The sequence below is a fragment of the Battus philenor genome, unplaced genomic scaffold (assembly GCF_028537555.1).
Source record: "Battus philenor isolate CCGP_79_NKW_IND1 unplaced genomic scaffold, ilBatPhil1.0.hap1 SCAF_27, whole genome shotgun sequence".
Lineage (NCBI taxonomy): Eukaryota > Metazoa > Arthropoda > Insecta > Lepidoptera > Papilionidae > Battus > Battus philenor.
The window spans coordinates 6,246,877-6,260,423 of NW_027181690.1; the positions used below are offsets into that span (position 1 = coordinate 6,246,877).

At 31.0% G+C, this 13,547-nt stretch overlaps 1 protein-coding gene across 1 annotated transcript in view; it reads left to right on the forward strand.

Moving 5' to 3' along the window:
- sona (sol narae) overlaps positions 1-13,547 on the forward strand; it is a 166,646-nt gene that overhangs the window by 109,247 nt on the left and 43,852 nt on the right. The window contains exon 3 of the mRNA XM_068768851.1: positions 2,581-3,132. Coding sequence (XP_068624952.1) covers positions 2,581-3,132 — 552 coding nt within the window. The remainder of the gene's footprint in view (positions 1-2,580; positions 3,133-13,547) is intronic.

The window sequence follows — 13,547 nt, forward strand, 5'->3', positions numbered from 1 at the left end:
CCTTCGAAACAATTGTTTCATTAATGCAATTAAACTTTCTAGAGCCGCAACCTTCGGCCTCAGTTCCGCTACTTACCACCCGTGACCGCTATTGACTCGGTACGACTTCATCTGAACGCAAACGAATTTCGCAACGTTGCCCTTACAAATTCGCAACGTTTAAAATTAAACTACAATACCTATGTATTAGAGCTTAAATTCTATTAAACTTTTGTCTTGTAGTTAATTTGTCTGCTTCAGTCGCAATTCTTGATGAAGGTACTATATACCTTCACGGCACGTTAATGCCGCCAAATTGTAGAGCAAAAACATTAGTATGTTAAGGTTGGAGCACATAGCTAGTGTAATAACGGTCCTATTAACAAAATACTATATATTATATATCAGAATAAGAAGCACGGCTTTGTGCCGCCTTTATTCGGTTTTATTATATTTATAGATTTACTCACAATTTTGAACCAATGAGAGTGATCACAGAAAAATTCCAGAGGATATTCAATAAAATCTAGCACTAAATTATGATTCTCTACATTAACATTTCATAGTTTAAATAAAAGAGTTTTAAATACTTCTTAATCACAAAACAGTCTACTATCAGGCCTCTACTCTAGGTCATAGACACTAGTCATAGAAATTCACTAAAGACAAATATGTCAAAGTACTTATTATAAGCATTAAACCTTATTTGAAAGCACTATATCATCAGTATTAGTATCGAAAGATACGGTTGTCTAAATTTGTAAAGAAAAGCAATCAAATCTTTTCACTCTTTTTATTTCCATAATCATTACATTCGTCTGGTCATTAGCGCTTCTTTAAAAAAATCAAGTTTACGCTAAACATCAACATTCAAATATTTAATCTATTAGTAATGATTATCTAAAACTGTAAGATTCGTTCTACTGGCCTTCTTCGATATAATAGCAACCAAGTAACAGAATTACACCCATACTTATTATCATCTGTTACAAAATACGTACATAGCACAATACAACTTTCTTCGCATGTTAACCTAAAAATAAACTTGCTCGCATTCAGTTCATACTTCATACTTCTTATATAATAAGTCGATCGGTCGATAGAGGTCGTCCAGTTAAACCTACGCGACTATCAAGAATAATAAAATGTACAAATTTAGTCTTTACGCTGTTATAAATAATGACTGTAATCAAATATATATACATATATTTACATGTATACATATAAATGTATATGTATATATATATTAATTCTTGTGCGCCTTAATAATTCTAATTTTATTGCGCGTAAGTAATTCTATATATAATAACTCTCGTTTCAGTATATTCTTTTATTTATTACGTGTCTTGGGCTTTGATTTATTATCAAAATAAATAGCAGCTAATCAATTTTATAATTGATAAGCAAAAGTTAAAATAACATAGATAAAATCTGTCAACTCTCAGTGACTGGCAAGTTGCAAAATTTTCAAGTAAGGCCATACTTAACTTTCTAAACGGTTAATAAGACTGGAATTAAAATTACAGTGCAAATTTAATTCTAAATTCAAAAAGTTTCTTTGTTTTTTCTCTCATTGACTGTGAAATATCATTGCCATAACCTCTAGGGTTTTAGCCCAAATGTGGCAATAAAAAATAAAATGCGTGATGTACATTAGAATCATTAATTATTTACGTATTTAACTATTATTTTTATCTCTAAAATCTCGATATGTGCCGCGAAAGGCACGATTCGTTTTGTATTGACCGAGCCCAAGGTTTTCGAGTCTCAAACAGCTGACATTCATACCAAAATATAAAAAAAAAATACTTCCAATACGGATATGCGTTTATCTGGCCAACCTTAAGGTTGGACATAAAACCGTTGTGCATGTTATGAACAATTATTTTAAACACTCGATAAAAATTTATTGAAAAAGATACGAGTAATTGAAATCCTATTTCAGTCGTATTTGAAATGTCAATAAAAATTGTCAACATATTTGTATAGTAGATGGTATAAAATCGTAATGTATTATCGTATAATAATACTTCTATATCAGGCTTATATACTGAATATCTGTTTTTGTTTTATTTATTTATTTAATTCCACTCAATACTTATTAAAGTTTACATACAGTTACTATACAGTTGGATAGGACACTGATAAGTTCGCACATCATTATGTTCCGCGTACTCAGTGTCAATGGACATATGAGAGAATATAACATAAGAATACAACACAATTCGTCGAAGAAAATATACATATAGATCATTTTACTGCATCTATTCAATACAATCATTTTACTACTTACATTCTAAGTATTGTTGAATAAAATACTAATGATTTGTTCAATTGGTTAATTAACAATATATGAAATTTATTTTAAGCCATTCATTCACGTTCTTTTTTAATATAAGAAACGGCGTCGCATTACTGTTTTTAATATCAGAGCTTTTCAATATGCCCAAAGAATGATTCATAACTAACAAAAGATATCATAGCAGTTTAAAAAACTTTTATTGTTATATTTTAAATATATTTTAAAAATTTTATGTAATAAAACTAAATGTAACACTTGTAGTACTACGTAGATTAGTAATCAAATCTTTCTTGTTATAGATACATGAGCACATGTCAACCGATGAACTGCGGAATGTATTCCACGTGGAGCATAACAGCCACGTGCCAGAATACCATCTGGTTCAACTCACCCACCACTTGGCGAGGCGGCACGTCCCTACCAGCCACAAAGCGAACTCCCACACGACTAACCCGGGCAAGGTCCCACACGATAAATCTAAGCCATGGAAGACGGAAACCAGTCCATCCCTACTAAACGATGAGATGTTCGTCGAAGCGAAAGAATACATTGAAGACATCGACGTAATCGGAGATTTAAATAATACAGTGAGCGTACAGTTTAGTGTATCGAATTCCAGTGCAGTAAGTGACAGTGATGCGAGTGAAAGTGATAAGTTACGTGACAAAGAACACGTAGTTGCGGACCAGGATGATGACGTTCATAAGATAGACTTAGAAGCGTTCGGCAGGCAGCTCAAATTGGTGCTGAGGAAGCAGGAAGGTCTGCTTAAGAAAGACGGTTTGAAGATGTGGAGAGTGCTAACCAATGAATCACAGCCACATGGTGTCGATTATGAAGAGTTGACTTCGGTGAGTAAACTTTACATTCAGGTTTTTGAAGACACATAAAACGTAGCTTTTAACATTTAAGTCTTTATAAATCAAATGCGAACTTGCTAAATCATTCTTGTAGTTTACGATTCGATTTATTATAATGAATCATTTCAAACCACATGCTAGGTTTAATTCAATTATTAAATATAATACAAATATAATGTATCAATTAACAATATCAATAAAAAATATATGTATCGTAAATAATAATAATAACTACGACACAATTAAAGTGAACCCAGTAAAACAATCATCAATAAACAACGAAATAACAAGGAATAAATACATAGTTAAATCGTGTCCTCATACCAATAAAATGTCTCTATAGCCTGCTGAAGTAATTAGGCTGTTATAGTATGCAACAGCACCCATTTACGCAAAACTACTATAGTTGTTTCAACGCTTAGACGCTCACTGCAAGACATAGCTCTCCCTCAAAGATATCTATTGGGGAATATGCCATAATCACCACGCTTAGAAGCCGGTTTGGCGATCGCAGTGTGGTATTACGGTCCGCTACTTTGCAATGATACTGCTGCCCATCCTCCGGAAACTTCTTTGTGGGAAGTGGAACTCCTATACACTTACAGCATAATGTGTCAATTATATAAGATTGTATCCTGGAAATCGAATCCGCGACCTACGGTCTCAAGTCTCAGTCCTTTATCGCTGGGCTCCATAAAACCACATTAGTCTACATAAAGCTAACGTAGACCAATATTAACTTTTTACTACGATATAAAATCCTGTATAGTACTGTTTTGTTTCGAGCAGTTCTCATGAGTGTCTTCTTGGTCATATAATCTTTTAATATTGATAGCGAGTGAATTAAGAAAAAACCTTAATATCGTAAAAGACCAGATTATATACAGTAGACAATTGGATCATGTGCACTCTAAGACCTGTATATTAAAAACGCTACATTTACCTGTTATTTAAGAAGGTAAAACAAGAAAAGTCTTTTGTAGCATTAAGACAATCGTTCCTTCTAAACATTAAAACGTAATTTTCCTTTCGAATACAATGGCCGATTTATTATTTATTTAGTTTGCCGACATAATACTGTTTGAATAATAAACACGTGTATGTGAATTTTTACACTTAGCTTTGTCTTAAACCATTTTTGTGATTTACATGTATACGATATGTTAGTGATGTGAAACAAAATTTTCTCAACAGTATTTTATCCTCAGACAGCGTGGGCCGGTTTTGGCTTAAAGGCCAATAGGTGCGTCCAAAAGGTTAAAACATAAGTCGTGGAAGCCAAAGGTGCAATGATTCCTAATTTGCAACGGACGAATAGCATTTAAATTCTTTCATGTCGCAAATAATTTCCACATTCACTTTGATTTTTGTGAATTTTATACAAGTAAAATATTTAAAAGAATTTTATTCGTATCTAGATGCATTTTTAATAACACTCTTACCTGACAGGATTTAAAAAATAGATACTGTTTATATATTTTATTATACAGATAATATTCAAATTTTTAAATGTGTTAGACTGTGATGGATGGCACATGTCTGTCGGATTATTTTGGTTCTAGAATATAACGGGGTCTATGCGTTGTTTTTCTTATTTGCATTTGCAATCATGCCGGTTGCGGGACCCAATATTTTCGACAAGCATTTTAAATGTATATGATATTAGTGTTACTGTATATTTTTAGTTATAAAAGAAGTAATAGTCTTCACAATCATCTTCGCTACATTTTAAATTTGTCATATCAAAGAATTCTTAAGAGAACTATATAGAGAAAAACTTTGTTACTTAGTTGAAGGCTTATATAAATAGATAAACAACGTTATCTATAATTTTACTAGCTTTAATTTTCTCCTTGAATATCTTCATTTATTTGTGTGTTTGTTTTTACCTTTGGTCTATTTACAAACAGTGATTTTCCCAAACAACCATCTTTTCATGATTTTGATTTTCTGTTAAAAACAATTTATACTCATACTTAGCGCATTCAGCGTACTGCCGGTTCAATTCCGGTGACCTCTAAATGACATGTCCAGGCAAACATCATCATTCAATATAGCAAAATAAAAAGAAAGCTTTGGTCATCAAGAATTTTCTGTTCGTATCAATTACAAATGAAGAGAAGAGGAGGCGGCTATAAGTAAATTAAACTTTGAACAGAGAACTTAGAACCAATTGTTTGCATAAACGACGCGACAACTTTGCTAATGTGAGTGAAAGCGGAACAATTTCCCACGACGACTTATCTAACTGATTCCAGTTGATATACCGAGAAATTGAGCAACGCAGTACCTCAAGCATGCGCATAGCATTGATAACTACGTAAATATTTATAGAACTTGAGCTATTTTCCCAAGGAAATAAACGTAAGGTTTAAATATAGTATATTTAACTGTCGGAATTAAATCCAGTATGGTGTATCACCCCCTTCTTTTGGGACAAAGTTCTAAGAATTTACAGGTTTTATTTCAAAGTTTTCCTTCACCATCTGTGAGATGTGATGGTCTATTACAGGCTAGCCCAACCTACGGTTAACAACCTACGTGGCGTCCCTAAAAGATTATTTGTGGCTCCCGAAAAATGTAAAAGTACCTCGCAAATTTTGGTGTTTTGGTCAAATGAAAATAATTGTAGTAAAATTCGCAAATAGTAATTATTAACTATATTGTATTAACTGATTAGTATTTTTTAGTGTTACTAATAATTTTAAATTCGATACATATAATTTGCACTTTTTCTATTCATTGAAATCTGTACACGCCAGAAAAGAAATACATAGTTGCAAAATAAAAAAGTACGATGAGCGGTCTTATCATTTAAGGCATTTTCTTATAGGCAACCGTAACATGAAAATAGAAGAGAGACAAGTCTCGCATAGTTACCATGAACATACAAACGTGTGTATATATAATAACTTTTAACATACATTCATACATGATTATAAATACATGAATAGAGTACTTTTATGTATGTTTAAAATGGCTCAGACTATCTAGGAGATAGTTTGTGCTTGGTTGAAATAGAGCTAGAAATCTACGACCTTTAGTTGCAAATAAAAATAAGCTGTTGGCTTATACTGACAACCATTTAATGCATCATTATGTTTTATTTTCTTATTTAATTTACAATTTCAACATCATCATAATGCAGCTCTAGGACGTCTACCTTCCTTATGAATGAAATTGTAAAAAAAAATATTAATACATATCAATGAATACATTGAGAGAAAAATATATTTTTTTACACAGACTGCTTCTATAGTTATGTATGGTGCCTATATTTCACAGATGATATAACAATAATTGAGCAGGCAAAACTGATATCAATAGTATAAAACCTGTAGCCGAAATCGTAGATGTCGTCTTTAGATTTATGAATGATGAAACTAATTTAAAAAAAGTGTAGACTGTATTAATTTTTTGCCAGTCGTCGACTGATCTTTATCGACTCCAGTCTTACACGTGATTCGTGTTGATAGACTGTTTGTCACGCTACATTACAGTCAGACTCACTTTAATCCGTGTACGTCATAGAGACCATTTATTCAGAGAATAATATATTTATGTTTAATATTTATGTTATAGTAAATCGTGATCTCTGCACTAAACCTCACGGTTCATATTTAAAAATATATCCTTAACAAGGTTAGGCTTTTAAGCGGATTATATTTTAATTAGTATAAATATTATAAAACGATAGTGTTCAAAAGCATTACGATCTGATAATTCTTAAATTATATGTGACTCGTTTATAACAGCTATACATCAGAGTTTAGTGATGTGCAGAACAGATGACAGCTGGAGCCTTATTCTGGACTGGAGAGCACGGACTGGGAAGCGTAGCATAGGTTTTACAAAGAAGGTAGATAGTCGACTTTGTTAAAGTTGCCGGATGATGCCAAAAGCAGGCCGCTTCCAACCTATCCTAATGGAACTCTATGGTTGAAGTTCATGTCCAGTAGTGGACATCCGTCAACTGAAATGATGATGATGATGTTTAATATAAAAACTGCTTTTTATTGATATTATAATTTGATATAATTGAAATCGATAAATAATTTTACAGTTAAATAACTTTGGGGGTAATGTACAAAGGTTCAATAAATACAAATGAACATAATTGGACATTTAATTAATAAGTAATTTAAATTGTGTATTGTACTCGAAGAAGTGCCTCTAACTGGTTTTATTGTAAATCTATGGGAGAGGTAAGCGGTGGACATAGTACGATTGAAATGTATGAAAATTTGTTAATTTTATTTGTTTATTTATGTAACTTAATATAAGTTAGCTATAATATTATAAGTTAGCATGTGCTGCACTCGATTTTATCTACAATTACATGTAAGAATTAATTTGAATTAATATGTGTATAAGCAGTTCATGTAAATAACTTATTACTGGAAACAATTACAAAATGTCTATGTATCGCCCGCCCATCGTAGAATATATTTGTGTAGTAAGAAGTCATACATATATAATGTACATATATGAGTGGGGATGTATAAAAGGCCAGGAATCGACTTTTTAGCGAATCCCTGAATAAGTTCATGAATGTAACTTGAGAATTACAGTATGACATAAACTTATTCAGCACTGTTTTAGTCATAGAACGGTCCTGATATAGGCCTGTGTTATAGATTTCCAATAAAACTGGAAGGAAGTGACCACTGTCCAACATGAAAATCTTATCCGATTTAAATTCAAACATACTTATAATTATCGTTTCTATAAACATTATCAGATAAACATGCTCGGCTTTTAAGTACTTTGAACCGAAATTCCAGAAGTCGATCACATATCATTAATTATTTTTAATTTATTTTCCTTCTTCAAATCTTAATTAGCGTGATTTCACTGACAGAAAATTAATTGTAAATTAATCTGGTAATAAAATGGTCATTAAAATTTTCTGACATTTTATCTGGCGCAGTCATTCTAAACACAATGCTTTTTTAATTTTATAAATAAATGTTTTATTGCTTGTACAGAATTGTTTTTCTTGTATGTTTATGCTGATAAAAGGAAGGTGTTTATTGCCACGTCAGTACCCTATTAATGTAGGTATTATTTTAACCTCTCAGTCAGTGCACTTGGCCAATGTCAGAAGGTCAATATCCGAAATATTTGTTTATTTTTTAAGCTGCAGTAAAAAATTAAATTTTATTCATTATCATATCAACCGATAAACATTCACTGCAACGCATAGACCTATATCAAAGAACGCCTCGATGATTTTTATTATTACTACAATAAAAAATAAAACTTACATACAGCTTTTAATGTCAATAAAAATGCTTTTTTGACATTAAAAGTTGGTAAAAATCAATGAGATTGATTTCAAAGAACTTTTGCCCCTAATGTACAAATTCAATATATACATTGAAAGGGAATTTAATAAGCAAATAAGTTTATTTTGTGCCCAAATACGTTTGCCGTCAATGGACCCGAGAATTTTATCGATACCTCTCGGTCTGGACAAACAACGCAGTTCTCAAAATGCTTATTAAAATTAATTATTGCCCTACAGACTTTGCATTGCAAGAAGTTATTGGCCTGTCGCATTCCAACTATAAAACAAATTATTGTTAAGTATTTCAGAGTGATCATTATTTACACAGTGATTAAAAATAGATGTTAAGGTTTTAAAGCTTTTTGCTGACAAATGAGCGATAAATTCGCCCAATTAAAGGTAAGTCAACCTAAACAAACAACGGAAACTTCCACATAATAAATGTTTATAATTACCTAAGTACTTTACAATCCAAAGTGATATTTATACGCGTATTCTTTTAACTTATTATTTATTATTATATTTAGTACAAATCATATACCATATCAAACATACCAAATCATATATATATCTCAAATAATATCTCCCAGCAAATGTATAAACATCGGTTCCTAAAATTGTTATTTGTTTGGTCATTGATGACCAAACAAAGTTAAAGGTTGTATAACCACTAAGACAAATAATATGCACATAAGATGGACTTAGGATAGGCCCCCATTAAGTAGACTGGCGACGTAGTAAAGGTTGCGGTTAGTCGCCATATGAGAACAGCTTGAAACGGGTCATCGTGAAGATCTTTAAGTGCGGACTATACCTTACAGTCTATGAACATGTATTGACGAAGATGAAGAATGGCTATAGCCGAACATATGGTTAGAGAAAATAAAAAGATATGAACCAAAAAAATAGCACAGAGTGATACTGATAAAAAGAAAAAGAGAGTAACAAAGGAAATGAAGAAATTTTAGTCATATGGTATCAGAATAATACTTCCTCCATGGCTTATGGCGTAGAGACCGTTTGTCTAATATAATAAGATCAGTTTTATTTATCAACAGTTTTCCAAAAGAATTGGTACAGTATTTTACATTTGTATATTATAAATTTAAAAAATTAAGGAAACTACAGGAATACAATGTTATATTAGTACTAGCTGACCCAGAAAACGTTATTAAATTAATATGGAGCATAAAATACTATTGCCGATATATATAAGCCTTTTCAGAAGAGCCTAGCAATTAACACTGCGACATGTGAATTATATTTGTAATTATATGTGTAGATAAAAGTGGAATATTGAATAAAAATTTTAAAGTATCTGAAAGAAGAAGAAAAAAAAGAGTTGAAAAATGTGGAACAACGTGTAGGCAAAGAAAAATTAGGTGAATTAATTGATCGTAGTAAAGGAGAATGGTGTAACTAATTAGTTAATTATTTAATATATTCTCGTTAAGGCACGAGGAATTTTTTAATGAATAAAATAAAGATGGCTTTATAAAAAAAATACTTTTAGCTACAGAGTTTCATATTTCTAAACGCTAAATCTAAAAGCGTATGGTTAAAAAAGCATTACGAGTTTTTGTTATCTTTTTACATATTAAGTAATATGTGCATAATGACTTCTTTTATTCTTTTGAATAGGCTTTTCTAAGCACTTTTGAAATATCAAGACATTGATATATTATACATTTATTTTTCTTATTTATACATAGTTATTATTCATTACATTCTACAACCAAGTTCGGAATGTCGATCCTAGCAAGAACAACCAAGCAAAACACTTGATAATCACTTTTTTAACGCCAATTTACATTTTTTTCGCTAAAAAGTGTTCTTTTTGTCACATGTATAATACTAATCTTAGTCTAGTAAATCTAATATAATGTTAAATATAATAACATGCTTTATTGATTTATTTTGCCTTTGTTAAAACTTTATCAGTATTGCATGGTATATGGTAGCAAAATTTCAAATAACGATGTTTATTATGTGCACATTGCGGTTTAAGTGCATTCTGTTTACCTCAAATATTGCTCCAAGAAAATCTCAGCCGTACACTATTGATTACACACGCCCTTGAACATAGACTCCCGCGAACCGGTTGAACACTCATAAAGTACGAAATAACGCGTAAATATGCTACAGTGATAATTCTTTTTTTGATTTTTTATAAAATGTCTGATTTACAGATGTTATTGGTTGTTAATGGGTGAATGTATAGCTCTTTCGTTATTAATAAATGTACGGTACACCTTATCCAAATATAATGATATTATAGTAAAAAAAAAGTGTTTTCAAATTTCAGTTTTAAAATATTAAAATTTATTATTGCTTACTATCTGTCCATATAGATTTTTATCGTTAGAAGTTATTTACCTGTTGAATTCATGTAAAAGAAAATTTCAGAGTGAACTGCAGAGTTGCAAATTACCAATTAATGCATCGAGATGTTGGCCAGTTATTAAAATTTTCAAAATGTATTGTTTTACTGTAACATATTAAATCACTATTCACACATTAGGGAAATAAAGTCGGTGTATTTACAGTGTACGTTACTTCTACATTTTTCACGGTTTAGCAACATATTTCAATAAATAATATCACTTAGGTCGTGGTATTTAATAATTACTTAAGTGGATATCTCACTTCTGCCTATTTTTATAAATGTAATGCAAGATTTACATGAATTGGCGTTTGCCGATTTCGCAGCGTATTCAACTTTGAACCGCGACGTAGTTTCAAATAAGAAAATTTGGTTGATTAGATCTTTTTTGGCAATTTAGATATTCATGTGAAAATCATATCAAGTGCTTTCTGATGAACCTTTATTTTTAACGCTTATATTTCCGCATTTGACCACCAAATTGCCTGATAGAAAGAGATGATATGGTCGAAGTTGAAGCAGACTCCGTAGATACCTATTCACTCTGACCCTGAAAAGACATAGGTTATTCTCCGGAAATGAAAAAGGCCGACACATCGTTTCAAACTCGGACTTTGTAGATCAAAAACGTTGAAACGTTAAAAGTGATGCTTGTCTCCTAATTTTAAAGAATTAAAATAGTTATCATAAATTTGTGTTTAAACATGGGTCATATTATACAAGCACATTAACCTGTCACCTTGTCATTGATAAACATTTCAGTTTTAGCACCTTCTCACCACATATCATAACCGATATTCCAATAATAGTGGTAGGATGTGGCTGGTATTAGAGTTTTTATAAACAAAATTTCCGCAGTTGTGTACATCCAAAGTAATACAGAAATATAATGTTCATGTACTATTACAATTTATTTAAATGGTCACAATAAGGATCTTCCTTGTGATGAATCAATATAGGAAGTTAAGAAATATTTATTACGCACTTATAGTACAACTTCATTATTTATTTCATTAGAAAAAAGCAATATAATTGTAAACATTTAAAAATAGACTCATAGTCCAGATTTTACAAGAGAAAATTATGAAAAAAATATTTGTTAAAACTGTTTAGCTGTTTTTACAAGATAACGGCACTGTACTTGCATGCTACGAAAAAACTTTCAGGTACAATAAACTTTGATGCGCTAATTTTCTTCCTCGATTTACTTTATTATTCCAAAATGTTTGTTTATTATAATACGCACTTAATGAGTACTATGATACATAAATGACAAACATGCAGCTATTTGTATTTACTATCCTGTTCGTGTTTACTACGCTACCATTATCATCATCACATCAGCTGATAGACACCCACTGTAAGTCATAGGTCCCCCCAAAGATTGTCACAATAACGAGTCTTGTTCTACCTGCTTCCAGCTACTTCTCGTGATCTATTGTGTAAAACTACAATAAAAAGCTAACTTACTACTTAAACCTAAAAAAAGAAAATTTGCAACACGTAATAGAGTCCTAAAGTTCTCTAGAAAGATGATATAGCAAAGGCGGGCAATAATGTTAATTAGATTAGATATAAAATGAGTTTTACCGGAAAGAAAATGATTATTAGAAATAAATATTAAAATAAGATATAAATAAAAGTTATATATGAGTCAAATAAACAGATTTATACTGTTATAATCAATGATCTAGGAATGAGAACAAGTGGAGGAAGGCGATGTGTGAAAGAAGATACAAAAGAGAAGTAAAGAAAGAGATTGTGAAGTACATAAAATAAATGATATAGGAAATTGAAAAGGATGAAAGGAAAATGATAAATAAAATTAAAATATTAAAAAAAAATGTTTACCCGATAATGTAAAGTGCTGCCCCAAACACGGTAACATGAATATATTAAAAAACACGTAATGATAAATAGGAAATTCGAGTGGAAACTTTCAAGATGTGGTAGTCCCATCTCATAGGACTAAATCCGACAAAACTTTATACTATGCTCCACAAGGCACAATAGAAATAGGTAGTGCAGCATTATGAAGATAATGATCACTGATCCAGGAGAGTATAATCCTCAGCAATAAGGAAGAGGCGGAGAAGAAAATTAAATTACCCTTTTTGACAACCATATTTTCACCCACAAGGTGGACAGATATTTCTAAATGGTTTAATTTTTAATTAGAAAATCTCTAGGGGAGACATGTGTCCATCAGTGGAAGTCTTACAGCTGAAATGATGATGATATTTTATTTAACAATTAATTATATAAAAAAAAAAACAAATAATAATCGCATATTATGTGAAATAATCATAGCGGTCATAATTAAAAAAAAAACACCAACAAAACCTATAAGGCCTTGTTCAAAATTAATGCTGACTAAAACTATTAGCTTCCTTTATGATAGAGTACTAATTGATACGACACTATTCCGCGAATTATTTAAATGATGACAATAAAATTATATTGGACGAACTTCTATTTACGTAACCGCTGATCTCTCCACGCGCCAATATCGTTTTACTTGACAAAAGACGCGTGTTCCGTATGACTAGCGAATTTTTCTGGTTTTTATAAATTGTTTATTTATTTTAATATTTCGTATGACTTTACGAATAAGTAACGCGTGTTATTTTTATTTTCAATTTCAAAAAATCTTTTTAATTTTACTCTAGACATCTCTTTTTGACGACAAGTTGAAACTATAACTTATTTAGTTGATAAATGCCACAGATCTGA